Source organism: Truncatella angustata, assembly GCF_020726525.1.
Source record: "Truncatella angustata strain MPI-SDFR-AT-0073 chromosome Unknown BKA67scaffold_6, whole genome shotgun sequence".
Lineage (NCBI taxonomy): Eukaryota > Fungi > Ascomycota > Sordariomycetes > Amphisphaeriales > Sporocadaceae > Truncatella > Truncatella angustata.
In genome coordinates, this window is record NW_025763386.1 from 2350185 (window position 1) to 2364709 (window position 14525).

The window sequence follows — 14525 nt, forward strand, 5'->3', positions numbered from 1 at the left end:
GCATTTTTTTTTTTACATCGACACGCATGTGATGGAGTCAACTTGACGGCTTGTTCTGTGATTTAAGCTCATCTGGATAATCTATGCTATTCTAGACTTCTAGTCAGAATCTCGAGCTCTGGTAGTTTCGCTGCTCCCGTGTCAACGTATGGCAATCTCGCCGTTGCCTTCGATCCTGCGCTCGTCCTCGTCTTCAGAAAACAGCGCGCTCCCCTCGTCCTCGTCCTCGTCCTCGGAAGCCATGCCAGCCAGCCTCTCTATCTCGCCTCCGACCTGCGATGCCCGGCGCTTCGGATGCCTCGCGAGGTGGCCGTATATGCTCATCACGGCCGCAGAAAAGCCGTGCACCATGATGGATCCCAGCACGATGAAGCTCACCACGGGCCAGAGGTGCCGTATGGCCTCCTGGTGCGGCCCCTCTGCCGGGGGGTGTGGGTCTGGGGTGGAAGAGCCCGTCTCGAGCTGCCCCCTGGCCTCCATGGCCAAGAACATGGCGCCGACGCCCATGGGCCCGAAGTGGCCGGCGAAGACGGCCTCGCTCCAGGTGCGGATCTCCGGGACGAACCTCTTGAGCGCCAGCACGGAGGGCAGCCGCCGGAGGAGCAAGATCGAGACGGTGCAGGCCAGCAGCCGCCACGCGCTCAGGTTCCCGGTGCCGACGTACTTGTCCCAGGGGATGATGGTGCCGAAGTAGACGAACATGGCCGAGTTGAGCAGCAGGTCGATGATGCTGGGCAGCTTCATCCTGGCCGTCTTCTGGTGGAACCAGCCGTCCCAGCAGAAGGCCGTGCCGGCCGAGAAGGAGACGAGGAAGTCGTCCAGCCCGAGCGTGCTGCCGACGCCCATCGCGAATATGGCCAGCAGGAAGTAGAAGACGAAGAGCGTCGCCGCCTGGGTATACCCCCTCTCCTCGCTGAAGCGGAGTGCTCTGTTCGCGCCCAGGCCGATGACGGCGCCGATGGCGATCCCGAACAGGCATTGCCATAGGATCGTCTCCAGGAAGAACATCTTGGACCAGTCCGCCCTGCTACCCTGCGTGACGGCGAATATGGCGGCGTAGAGGAACGGATAGGCTGTACCGTCGTTACAGCCGGACTCGGCTGCCAGCATGTGCTTGATCCTCCTTGGCACCCTCGTAGAGAATCGCGCCTCGCCCAGCACGCTGGCGGACAAGACGGGATCCGTCGGCGTCAAGGTAGCAGCAATGATGAAGGCGGTGCTCCATTGAACTCCGATGACGAGCCGGAGGATGACGGCGGACACGACCCATCCGAAGATCATGTTCGGTCCGAGCAATACAAGGAGCCCTCGCCAGTGCTTTTTGACATAGGCACTAGGTAGTCCGAGGCCTACTGCGAAGACCTGGACGCATGTGACGACCCGGGCCAATTCCTGGGTGATGTTGTCTTGGTTTGCATATTTCTCTGTGCCCGGAAGACTAGCGGCGAGTGGTCCGAATGTAATACCGGCCAAGGTCGCCAGGGGAGGCTCAGAGAGGTGTAGTTTGTTTCTGATGAACTCTGAAAAAAGCGCATATATAATCAGAAAGAATGACAGGGCCAGGTAGACCAGGTGAGGTCCATCAGGTTCGAGCTCGGGGATATCCGAAGGGTTCCCCATTATAAGTTGCAAGCTGTGTGTGATTATAGTCGTGCGTCCAAGGCGCCAAGACTTTATTGGCGACGAAACAATCAACCAAACTTGAACTGGACGAGTAGTATACTTGTATGTATGTGAAGCAAGCACTGGGACGACGCGAATGCAGATTTCTAGGGCTATCAGCAATGTTCGTGCCCATTTCGCTAGGTTTGTGCTGACGCTAGCGTTAATGTAGTCGTCATTCTGTTATCGCTTGTATTAGAGTGCCTGTAACCCTTGCAACGTGGAAGCTACCAATCCATTTTTCGCTGTTTCGGTTCAAGCGCGAAGGTTCGATCCTACTAGGTTAGGCTAGTCTAGTTGTATAGTATCGACTTAGTATAGAACAGTTTTCGAGAGTGATCACTACTGGTCGTATAACAGTACCTTTATGTTGACACTGCCTCAGCCCTCCTGATGGAAGCATTGTATCAAAGCTTTTGATCAGATCATAAGAGCAATTTTCAAAATACTGTACAATTGATTCACGATGAAAAATAGGGACAGTCCCGTTTAACCTGTATTATTGGACTATCAAGAGAACCCGTCGCTCATCGCCTGCGTTGCCCGCAAAGCCACGGATGAGTCGAGCATCCATATCTTTGACGTTGGGACAAACCAAATGAATATCAAACCAGCAAATTAGTCAGGAGCATCCCATAGGAAATTTTTGAGAAAATTCCCTTCTAATAGCTGATTGGAGTAGAAAGTTCCCGTTCATCGTTTCTCGACGTTACTTGATGAAATGCATAAGCAATAGATGGGTTTCAAAAGTTTCATTGATTCTTAGGAACATGATAGATAACTCGATGCTCCTCAAGTTAGATATATAACCATATTAACAGTGTTTGCTGTGAGTCTAGCTACTCTCGCATAACGCCCAACTCCGATTCATATCAATGCTTACCCAACTCCATACCTTCTGTCCACAAACCGACCTATTGCACATCTTTACAAGTACAACCTACTCGTATCTCATCACCAGATTGCAGCTTGGTCGAAATCGAACCTCTTTAACTCCTTGCCCGCATCTTCGAGATCCTTCTTGGCCTTCATACGCATGTAAAAAATGGGACAGTCCTTGCTACTGCAAATGACCTCACCATGCATACTGCCCTGGCACCGCTGGCATTGTGTCCACAGCCTGCCGAAACGAACCTCAAGGTCTGAGACCTGGCTCAACGTCTTGTTGTAAAGTTCACCGACACGTTGTGCGCAGTTGGAGCAAACAGCGCCAGCGCTCTCCTCCTTGCCGACGAGCGGTTTCTTGCAGCCCATACACGTCATAGTCTTCTTTGCAAACTTCATGAGACCACCAACCGTAGGCGCTGCTACGGATATGGCACGGGTATGGTCTCCTGTAAGCAACGACTTTGCCTTGGTCTCGCCGAGAATGGGCTCGAAAATACGACCCAAAGGCTTGGCAAGTTGGTTGTCGAGGTAATACCGGGTGTCGATGGGCAGATTATTTTCCAGAACATAGATGGGATCCTCCGACTTCTCGAAGTTTTTTGCTCCTGCTGCACCCCTAATCATGACATACGCAACACGGTCACCCAGGCCAGGAGCTGAGCCTGCGTCACGCTTCTTCATACGCGCTGCCAGCTCGACGTGTGCTTGTTTGCCATCGTAGTGCTCCTTTGCTAGAGCTTTGGTGATGACCAGTTTCGACATGTCTACTTTGTTCTGCAACAATTCTGCGATGGTATCCTTGACATATCTGTGACCAGGTGTTAGCACAAAGTAATTGAAGACACCCCAGCACAGACGGCTTACTCTTGAGCTCCTGGTACATCTCGATCAATCAGGATCATTCGGAGTACTTTCTCAATAACAGTCTGGACGAGGAGACAGTTGTCACGACGAACTGTCTCAATACCCTTCGTGTCCATCTTGTCGTACTTTTCAGGCTTCGTCCAGTACAGACCGGCGTATCGCTTCTTGTTGATTAGCAGATAGGGAAAGTAGACCTTTTCGAATTCTAGCTTGATGGGCTTGATAAATTTCGACGAGACGTAGTTGGCTGCCTCTTCTCCGAGTCTCATTGCCTCGGCCAACTCTTTGGTGCCGAACTTGACCATGACGGAATCAGTGTCACCATAGATGACCTGGGCATCATGGGAGTATCCATTTGCGATGCAGTATTTCGTCTCCACTTCGTCCTTTGTCTTTTCGATCATCTGTCGACCGTAACTAGTGGTACTGCTGGCGATTTCGAGACATGGAAGCTTGCCGGTCGTCGCACCAGTCAAACCGTACACTGAGTTAGCACTGATTTTCAAAGCGAGCTGTCGACCATTCAACACGGCTTTCTTGAAAGGGTCGGTCTCGACAGCCAGCTCTCTCTTTGCTTGCTTTCTTGCGGAAAGCAACTCCTCAAGAATTTGTGCTAGAAGACCTTTCCTCTGTTTTGCGGTGACGAACATGTCACCATTTGGTGTGACGATGTAGTCCTCGTCCTTCTGCAGACCAAACTTCTCCACTGCCTTCGAGTTGATAAGAGTCGTATAGCACAGGTTATGGGCCTGCATGATACTTGGGTATAGCGAAGCGAAATCGAGAGTGGCAATGGGTACATCGTAGTATCCTCTGGTTGGCTCGATAACCGTTGCGCCTTCGTACTGCTCATCCGAACCCTCTGATCTCATGTTGGGAATAACCAGCTTCTGCTCCAATGCCTTTCGGAACAGTTGGCTCAAGAACTTGATTTGCTGGCCTCTTGACAGGAGGAAGTTGAACGGTACACCTGTGACTCTGGCCATCTCCGTGTAGTTTGCGAGACATGACAGCTTGTCCATTAATCGTTGCGGCAAGTAGGCATCCTTCAAGCAGTACAGCGCCAATCTTCGTCGGGACTCTGGCGTTCCATTAAACAGCTCTGTAATCATGGTATGGTGCACATCCTCCTTCTGCTCCCCTAAGAAATGGGCACAGACCGAGTTGAGCGTGTAACTTCTAAGCTGGTGATCGCGTTGGATCAACTGCAGCAGGTCGAGTTGCAAGCGTCCGTTTGTGTTTGTGGCTTTCGTATCACGATTACCCATTTGTTTACTTGAGAAATTGGTCTCCTTGGACTGCGACTTGACGCTCTTTAATCTGGTCCAATATTCGAAGTCCTTGCACTTGAGGGTCTTGGCACGGTCTAGGAGGTATGGGAAATCGAAGTTGGCGATGTTATAGCCTGTGATAAGATCGGGGTCGACCTTGTCGAGGAAGTCCTTCCAGGCCATGAGCATGTCTTGTTCCCGGTCAAAGTCGAGGATCTGGGTGGCTACGATGGAACTGGTCGAGTCCAAGCAGAAGACATTCCGAATGAAAGGCTTGGTCTCTCCATAGCGAGTAACAACGTTTGCGATCTGAATGACGGGGTCAATGTTGGCTTCGGGGAAGATGCCCTTCCGGCCGGCGCATTCGATATCGAAGGACAGGATGCGCAGAGGGGCCATCTTGGACCACTCTCCTTTGGGCTCGTGGGAAATGAGATGTGTGTAGGGGATTTCAGCTTCGATTTGGCAGCTGGACTGTTTCTCGTGTTCTGGGATCAGGCTGTACTGTTTGGCGGGACATTCGACCCATGACATGCCGGGGATCTGTGGGCGTTGGTCAGCTCCCAGCGGGACTGGGGATTGGACGTCTCGAAGCATACCTTGGTATCAACCATGAATCGCAAAACATATTGCAGATTATCGAAGGTCATGATGCCTCCGTCAGCGCCCCTCCACATACCCTTCCAGTTGGCATCGCCCTTTTCTATGGTGGTGCGAACCCTGTTGATGAACTTGGGGTCGGTGACTGTGACCTTGATATAGGGGCTCTTGGTGTTGCCCTGGAAGCCGTAGATGTTCTCTCGCATTTGCAGCTGAACAGAGTAGATGGCGGGCTGGTGCTGGGCTACCTGTGACTCGAGGTAGGCCTTGAAAGGCTCGCAGTCCTTTGGCTGGAAGGAGACGGGCGCGGCGACGTACAAGTAGTGCTTGAAGTCGGTGACATGGAGCATGACAGAGTGGCCGTTCTCCGTGACACCGAAGAGCTTGACGGTGGCCCTGCCGCCATGCAGGGTGCCTTCCTCGGCCTCGATCTGCTGGAACGTCAGGCTGTCCCGCTTGGGGACGAAGTCGAGGACGGGGGGGCGTTCCCATGATTGGTCCTTTTCGGAATTGTTCTGCTTGAGGTCTGAGATGTCCTGGCTGAGCTTTTCGAGGACCTCGGACTCGAAGACGCTCTTGGTCTGAGTAGACGCGAGCTTGGCGCCCGGTGTGGGTTGTGAGCTGTTGAGACGCGATGCGGGCGACGAGGAAAGCGGCTCCAATCGCCTCTTTTTCGGCGTCGAAGGCGGGCGGGCGCCGGCGAAGAGACGCTTCTGTGGTAGAGTGGCGGCTGCACTCATGATTGCGACCTGGTCCTACAGTGGAGAGCTTGCTTGTTGCGTCGACAGGGCATCAATCACGGTGCGGTCATAAGAAACAGTGCATGGACGGGCAGACTGAGGAGTGTGCTGAGTGAGTAACTTACAGTGGACGCTTGAAAAAGTACCGGGGCTATCGATTGAGAGGCGCGTCCATCACTCCGTACAAATTGTCCAAATAAATGCGAGTTCGCGTCTTGACGTGACGACAGGGGTGATATAGTGGGGTCATCTTAAAGTGGTTTTGGGAGGAGCCACCATACAACACTCCATAAACGTGCTAACCTTAGTCTACTGGCCACCACTAAGTACGCTCATATGTAAATATTTACGCATTGCATTGCCTTGGCTTTCTATTCCATAGCAGCGTTTTCCCGCAAAAACAAGTAGTCTCTATCGACTGGAGTGGATGACCAGGCCTTGGAATTAAGAAACGACCTTCTGGGCCACATTTCCTCGGATAGTGATCCCCCCCTCTGACCTGCTCCAGACCCATGACATTCCGAAGGTAGAGAGAGCCTTTACAGTATACAAAGTACAGCACTCTTCTATACCTCTGCCCTATCAACAACTCCCAGTCGAACAACACGCGATTTGTTCAGTTGGAATCCATGTTACCGGTTTGGGAATAGTAAGCCTTCGACAACACTCCTGAATCCTAAACCAATATTGCGGTTGTGCATCACCCTCCTCAAGATCGTGGAACGTATAGTGGCGGCGGCAGTGATCGGACAGACTCCGTGCTTTACACTGTAGCTACATGATCAATCAGTAAATATAGAAGCCTTTTCTTGTGCCGAAGATAACAACACAAAGCAGAAGCTCCTCAGTACAGGGATGAGCCACCGCAAAAGGCCAAGTCTCTTTCGACAAGGTCGACCTTCAGCATTTATCGATGGGACAACACCGGGACTGGTATGGCCGTCCCTGAAAGCCAACGCAGTGCCGTCCAATCATTTGAGATCTGGCAGCCGCCACACACTTCTCACAAGTAGCATAGGTCGAGCAGACTCAAATGGTGTGAAATGTGTATTTCATTTCTCGAGAACATCAGCTGCACGCCTTTTCTTGGTTCGTGAGCTTCGATTCAATGGTATCCATGGACGCCGTTCCAGCCCGATCCGGGCATCATGCTCGTGCATCGTGATTTTGATTTTCCAGCCCGTGCCGAGAGATACAACCGTCATGCCATCTTTCCTTCCAATTGCCCCTTCCGCAAACACTAGAACCCCATCATGCCCTATTGGTATATGACTTATGCGGTGTGCTTGCCCTTCTTGTTCTTCTTGCCGACCTCCTTGATCTGCAAGTCTGTGGCAAGTGGTTAGTTATGGCTTGCGCCCAGTTTGACCGAGGGGGTGTCGTACTAGGAGGAAGGGACTGCTTGAGCTTCTCGGCCTTGTCGTTGTCCTTGAGAACCAAGGTGTACAGGTTCTTCGAGCATCGGACCTTGAACTTGGACAAGTTGGTGGACTTGTTCTTCTTTATGCGCGCGGCTGTAACCATTCGAGTCAGAAATGCTATCCTACATGGCGCCTGGGGTATTCGCCCTCCTCGTTATTTCTTATACGTACACTGGGCATCCTTGCGGCGGCAGATCTCAATGAACTAGAACGAGACATTGTCAGCTGTAATTGCTCAAAACTTGCTCGCACAGCAATTCAGCATACCTGCTTGATGTCACCGATTTCCTTAGGCATTTTGGCGGTATTGAGGTTGTCGTTGAGGGTCGTGGAAGGATGGCTCAAGATTTCGTCGAGTTGTAGGGAATTTCCGTTCTAACACTGGAAATTGTTGAATTTCTGTGGGCGAAAATCAAATCGCCGACTGCCCAGACCCGACCCTGCACGGACCATTTCTATTGTTGCTGTAATTGTTCAAGCTGGCAGGTCTTGTCAATGGGAGCCAGCCGTCAAGGACTGAGTACTACTGCCAGGGGCAGCTAGACCCATGAATGGCCCATGCGCGTTCGGGAGATCGTCCAAGGTTCGAGCCCGACTCCCAAGCATCTTTTGTAAGTCAAAGTGATTGCAACAACATGATAATCGTTACTTGTTGCGCAATTTGCAACCGCGAAGCCACTTGATTTGTTCGTTCATCGTATGATCACATATTGGAAGCAATTATCCCTGACCATAGACTGTCTATGTCTAATTTTATGACTAACCATAAAGATGAGTGAGTTCCTCTTTTGATGGGCATTGTTGATAGATTGATAAGAAATGACCATGGTTCACAGCCCCAACTTGTTTGTGCTTTGATCGGCCAGGGCAATCACCTTCTCACCACTACAGCCTGGCACGATTGGCATCTACTAGAATAGAACAGGAAACAAGGGGATTTTTACCGTGCAGGCAATATATATTTAGTTTATTATTCCTTCAGAAAGCTTTCATAGGCCTCACCATAAGGCATTTGACCATTGAAACACTTCAGACAAATTAACAGTCGCAAGCGAAACGGATTAATGAGAGGCAAGTTAAGACAGTTTGGTGGGTTTGCAAAGGCTGTTTGATTCTAGACTACTTTAGGTCTTGGGGTATCTATGCCTTGCCCATGAGGATCCATCATAAAGCATTCCACTCCTAGGATTGTTCCCCTGCCCGCGCTCATGCCAATCGTGTCATCATGATAGGTAAGAATTGTTTAGTGCTTGAGAGTCTCCTTGTTGACATCGGCAGAAGTGTTGTGCTTCGTCTCGTCAACCTTGTCACCAATGGCGTCCTTGCCAGCGGAGAGACTGAAATAGATGTTAGTTTATACTTCCTGCACAAAAAGGCTGATATGCAAGCTTACCGGGTGCTGAGATCAGCGTTGCCGTCCTTGGCGACCTGCTTGTTGGCCTCCTTGGAGGTGGTGGCGGTGGCACCTGTAGGATATGAATTAGCATTGGCACTTCAAAGAAAGCTTGGCTGAATTAAATAGATCGAAACGGCCATGATGGTGAAGGAGGCAGCAGCAAAGTAAGGGGAGACATACCCTTGGCGGTGTCAGCGACGTAGTTGGCGGCGTTCTTGATGGTATCCATTTTGATGGTTGGTTTGGGTTGTTTGTTTGAGGATTGATTGAGATGTGAAGATGATGGTTGTTGATGATGATGGAAGAGAAAAGAGAGTTCGGGGACGGGAGTTGAGAGGTTTAAGTATCCGTTCAGGAGCTCTGATGTTAGTTTGAAAAGGCTACCTCAAAGTTGAATCACAATTATTGCTTGCATTCACTCGAGGCAAGAGCCCCGCGTACGCAGTCACATGAAGAATGATTTACGTCATTCTAGAAGGGCGTCTGCTTGTCCAACCCGGATGAAGCAGGCAGAGGGGCCGCTCAATGCGGGTGACGACTGACGTACACAAACATTTGGCTTCCTAGATCCGAATAGACCTACATCTAGAACCTAGAATCATTGTACCATAGCAAGCTAGAGAGCTTGCCCCCTCTGCCCCTCTATGGAGAGCTGCCCCTCATTAGCCTTGTGGAGAAAGAACAGGGTAAACAGCTTGACGTAGGTTGCGATCATGCTGTTTCAACCTTGTGCTTGGGAGTTTCGAACAATGAGATTTAATGACGTCAGATCTACGAAAATAGCTGTACGTCACTTCTGCCATCTACTACGTATTTTGTAACACCATGATATGTTGATCGGACAATTCAGAAGGCTCCTTATTTGGGTTGTTGATATAGCAATTGCCGAGGCGAAGGTTGCTCTGTGCGTTTCGCGCAAGTGTAGATGAGCTTGATGAGCTTTGCCCGGCTAGGTTCATTAGCGACGAAGACACGTCAAGCCCGAAACGGGTTAACCAACCAGAGTGTTCCTGAGTTGCTGCATCTCAAACTCGTGATGGCCCGGGACACGGGATTCGCTGCAAATTGCCACAGGCTTAAGCAAAAACGGCCTAGTCTATGACGTCATGATTTCGCTCTACCGTGGGGTAATACATTGATGCAGTACCATGGCAGCACAACCAAGTGTGGCTCTCAACCAGCCGAGCCACATCTCCTAGTGCTTTGGTAATTGGATGTCATTCTGCATCGAGATCTGGCCATTTCAATTTCATTTCACTTGCAGGGGCTTATTGCGTAGATCCGGCGAAAAGCGCTGCCATCTTGATTCAAGCTGCATTAAGCTGCATTTGCAAGCACGCAAACGTACATGCTTCCAAGCAAGCGCAGTCATCTGGAAACATGCCAGCATGTAACACGGAGCTTCTCACCCGGAATCATGATCTGCCTGTCCAGCTGATCATGCAAAAAGGTGAGCTACCAAACACTTTTCCACAATTCAGTATCGGCCAGGTACGGCTTTTACACTTTCGCCTTTACCTTGGTATCGGATTCTGTGTTTCCCCTCATCTAGGCCCCTGCAAGCACATGCACTTGTGCTCCAGTGATGTCATAACGAAGTTGCACCAGGAACCGAACGTGCTCTGACAGTCGATCAACCATGGTTCAGGACTGCTAGTAATATTGATCATTAAGGACATTAAACACTGGCAGCCTGGCGGCATGCACTGCGGCATATTCCAGACCATGAGGACAATTCTGTCAGACATAGTACTGCTCACTTCCACTCCGTACCCCGTGATCACTCATGTATGAAAGTGTGTCTGTCATGCACGTAAAGTGGCGATCTTGTCTGGAAGTTCGCATGGTATCTATCTACTAAGAAACAATGCAGACCACATATCAACCTGTCGAAAGTCTAACAGGCGTTGTCTTCACTAATTATATAATAAACAGATCGGGTCTTTGTACAACAGCTACGCATCAAGGGGTATCTTTGTTTGCTTTACATGTACACACAAACGACAACGAGCAGGTACTACTCCAGGCTGAACAGATACAGGCAGCTATACGAGCAAATCCTTAATTAGTAAATATTAAACGACCTTATTATACTTGGCGATCTCGGGAGGACAGCAGCCATGATGTTAGTGCGAGCAGGACGCCTCTGCCATGTGTATGGTGCTCTTTTTTGGGCAACACAAGGAAGGACGATTCGAGGATCCTGGAAACTCTCCAGCCACTCTCCACGATCTCTGCGACATCCCAGACTTGATCAAACATTCGATGATTGCTTGACAAACTGTCTCGGATCTTACCGAACGGTATGCTAGTCGTAGATTTGCTGACCGATGCCGTTTGAAGAATCCCATCCCACAGGAACAGAGGTTAATCATAAGCACTATACCCTATCCCAGTATGGCTAGTCATCCATAATCTTGCGATCTCTTTAAGGTTGCAGACCAGGGGCTGTATTGATCCATGGAAGACAAATCGCCAATCAATTGTGTTGACTGGTGTTGATCATCGCGATCAAAGGTTGTAGGCTCTCTGTCCCATCACCAGATACAACCAAGACATTCCACTTGTAAGATTGCGCCCCGGATATGTCACCATTGCGTTGTACAAGACGGCTTTTTCGTCGTTACTGATCTTTGCGGAATGTAGTGGGCAAGAATATCCATCCCACTTTCATAGTTTGGCCACTGCGGTTTTGGCGGTGTTTCGAAATCAACCGCATTCAACCAGCAATGTCCTCATGCGTGCGCCATGTATGAACCTGGTGTATATCCACCATACCGAAGAAGTGCATACAACTAGCAGAATACACAGCCCGCAAATAATACGCCTTTCGAGACGATCATACCAGATCAGGTGTGACCGCAGGAGGTTAAAGCTGAACATGAAAATCATGAATTGGCTCGTCCAAAGCTTCTCGGACCTCTTGTACGATGTTCGAAGCATTTTGTTATGCCTATTGCTGGAGTGGAGCGCAAGCTTGATTGTCGTGATAGCGGCCCCGCACAGCAGGCTCACTCGGAGGTAGTCTACCGTCAGCGTGTCTTCCACGTCGCTCTGGCATAGGGCTGCTCTAACCTCGTCGATACGATCCTGTCGTTCGACCAATCATCGTTCAATATCGTGATCACAATGGGAGTATAACAAATGTTCGTGAACCAGTATCACGAGTGGACGCCGAAGGGAAATGCCGCTTTTGATGAGACGAGGGGCTATCGCGTGACCACTAATTACGGTATAGCGCTAACATCACATCGTAGCGGACGCCGCAACTCGAGATAGCACGTTACTTGCACAGTCCTGTCAACCAGCCATTGGATCCACTGTAATTTGGCCCGATTAAGTGTGAAACCCAGTCTTAATCCTCTGGTCGTGAAGTGGATTTTCCGAGCAATTCTGATCCAAACACACAAAGCAACTATGGGTATCATTCGGACAGCCGTGACAGCGGGCCTTTGGGGCGTTACCGGAGGTGTGGCCAGCGTCGGCGTGGGAATGGCTTATCTGGCGTCCAGCACAGCAATCGTTGATCTGAGCAAGACCGACCCCTGGTTCAAGACCAAGACGTACGCCAAGTACAACCCCAAGGGCAACCCGGCCCTCGTGGACGACTGCATCAAGCGCGTCCCCCTGCACAAGATCCGTCCCGACCTGCGCGACGACGAGGAGGCCCTGACGCTGGAGTTCTGCCGCGGCGTTTGGAGCCGATGGGGTAAGTCGAGAGAGAGAGAATCCACGCGAGGATGACAAGCACCAGGACTGACACGATTCCGCAGGCTTCTGGACCCATAGCAAGCTGCAGGAGCGTTATGACAACCCGGGTCCCGCTGCGGCGGACAACCTCTGGAACACATCGCAATTGGCCGTCGCAAAGTATGAGAAAGGCATGAAGTTCTCCAACCACTTCGAGGTCGTCGAGAACGCAGGAAACGAGGTGACTGTCCGATGCGGTGGTACTCCGCTAAATCCTGGACTGAGGGACTCGGATGGACTGATCCTCCTCAGCGCACGTATCGACCGTGAGAAGCAGGAGGCCGTCTTCAGCTTCAAGTCGGCCCTCTTCAACAGCGCTGGCGTATTTGCTCCAGGTACGGAGCACTCGGTCCCATCAACCATCACGTTCTTACACAGGTTGTACGTCCGGATTCTGACGCAGGCTGCTTATGGAAATGTCAAAGCATAGATTAAAGTGTAGAGAGTAAATTGTTCTTTATCGAGCAGCTTGGGCTCCCTCGTATATATAGCTTCATATGTTCAAATAGACAAATCCATGACACGGTGGCCGGATTTATCGTATCTCGGTTGGTTCGTCCGAATCAGATGTGAACACTCTCTGAGTTGATTGCGTGCTACTCAAATTAGACGTCATCTTCTAGATCTTCAGTCTCCTTGATACCAAGTTCAACAGCCTCCATATCGACATGGTCAGCATCTGCAAGGCAGCAGACGAACACACCTACGTGTCTATCCATCAATATTTGGGCGGGTCTAGAAGTCAAGAAGTTGATCGTGCAGATACAGGTTTTCGCCGTCTTGTGGTCAGGAATGAAAGTAAATTTTGACGTGACCGCGTCAACGAGTTCGACAATGCGTACTACAGTAATGGTTTAATTGCCATAGACTATAACAACAGTTTTTGTGTGTAAGAGACGAATAAAGTAGTGCGTAACTCATACCAAGATTCTGTAGGCCAATCCTCACGTAGGGGCGTTGTGGTTGCAAAAGTCCGGAGTTGAATGAACAATCATGGTATTACATTACAACCAAGGTAGATTTCCCCAGATGCTGCCTCGTGAACCAGAGCTTGGATCCCTGCCGGTTGTGGTTGCTCGTTATTGTGTCGGCCACGATCACGCACATGACGACTTGGATGTTTTCCGAGGAACCATCGTGGATTAAGTATTCAAAGTTTGTGACTATTAAACACAATGCCAAGGTCGGGTTCATTGGCTAGTGGTGGGTGAGACCTTGAGGTTGCACAACAAGCGGTCGACTAGTGCAGGGGTAAGTGAGTTAGACGACCGGCGAAACCAGAGAGACGAAAAGAGAAGAAAATATCGGAGAAAGCCTAGGAGCGTTGATTAAACCTTCACTTGAGTTACACACGTTGAGTTTCGAGTTTTCAACCGGCATCAACATTTGAATACTTGATAGTAATAGTCTGCTGTCTTCATGACAATAATATTGTCCTGAGTGTTCTTCATTACAATAACTGATCCACGATTGAAGAGGTAGCACATTTTGAGATACGAAACATTTCAAGGTCTTGACAATACATAATTATCGTGTGATTAGGAGTCCAGCGTGTTGACGTCCCAATGTATACTGTGGCAAGCATAATGTCATAGCACTAATAGGAAGACTTTAAGGCGTATGAACGAATATGTCATATAATATTCCGTACTGCTTACAGTCTTGAATCGACCACCCCCCGAAGAACGACGCGTTGGCTACATATTGGACATGAATCTTGGCGTTGAAGGTTTGGGAACCATCTCACTGTTTTATACCGGCCCACAATTACATGACTCGGGGACCAGAGTATTGCCTTCGTCACCTAACATGCTGGTGAATTTTCGATGCCACCATCGTCACCCAACATCCTATACGAGTAAATACCGTTCTGGATTCTTTGACATGATCCATCCTGGGTAGGTCTTTTGCCCTTCGACATCTCCACTATCAC

General features: G+C 50.1%; 5 protein-coding genes across 5 annotated transcripts; 1 reads left to right on the top strand and 4 right to left on the bottom strand.

The window, feature by feature from the left end:
• Positions 1 to 141: 141 nt before the first annotated feature.
• On the bottom strand, positions 142 to 1620 carry BKA67DRAFT_660949 (CPA1 family monovalent cation:H+ antiporter; the record flags this gene model as incomplete). The annotated part of the gene is made up of 1 exon (XM_046107726.1): positions 142 to 1620. The coding sequence occupies one exon, from the start codon at positions 1618 to 1620 to the stop codon at positions 142 to 144; it is 1479 nt and encodes a 492-aa protein (XP_045956465.1).
• Positions 1621 to 2616: 996 nt separating this feature from the next.
• BKA67DRAFT_492222 (DNA polymerase delta catalytic subunit) lies at positions 2617 to 5959 on the bottom strand (the record flags this gene model as incomplete). Its single annotated transcript, XM_046096997.1, has 3 exons — positions 2617 to 3358; positions 3415 to 5228; positions 5285 to 5959. Coding segments are annotated over 3 exons (3231 nt in total), but the record flags the coding sequence as incomplete, so codon positions are not given.
• A 1339-nt stretch (positions 5960 to 7298) lies between these two features.
• Positions 7299 to 7743, bottom strand: BKA67DRAFT_660951 (ribosomal protein L38e; the record flags this gene model as incomplete). Its single annotated transcript, XM_046107727.1, has 4 exons — positions 7299 to 7354; positions 7411 to 7539; positions 7618 to 7651; positions 7714 to 7743. The coding sequence occupies 4 exons, from the start codon at positions 7741 to 7743 to the stop codon at positions 7299 to 7301; spliced, it is 249 nt and encodes an 82-aa protein (XP_045956467.1).
• A 793-nt stretch (positions 7744 to 8536) lies between these two features.
• On the bottom strand, positions 8537 to 9135 carry BKA67DRAFT_573240 (glucose-repressible gene protein). Its single transcript, XM_046103340.1, has 3 exons — positions 9023 to 9135; positions 8840 to 8912; positions 8537 to 8783 (listed from the first exon to the last, which is right to left on the bottom strand). The coding sequence occupies exons 1-3, from the start codon at positions 9069 to 9071 to the stop codon at positions 8690 to 8692; spliced, it is 216 nt and encodes a 71-aa protein (XP_045956468.1). The 5' UTR covers positions 9072 to 9135; the 3' UTR covers positions 8537 to 8689.
• A 2928-nt stretch (positions 9136 to 12063) lies between these two features.
• BKA67DRAFT_349911 (uncharacterized protein) lies at positions 12064 to 13141 on the top strand. The gene is made up of 2 exons (XM_046096353.1): positions 12064 to 12551; positions 12616 to 13141. Exons 1-2 carry the CDS (start codon positions 12260 to 12262, stop codon positions 13020 to 13022), a joined length of 699 nt encoding a protein of 232 aa, XP_045956469.1. The 5' UTR covers positions 12064 to 12259; the 3' UTR covers positions 13023 to 13141.
• The last annotated feature ends 1384 nt before the right edge of the window (positions 13142 to 14525 follow it).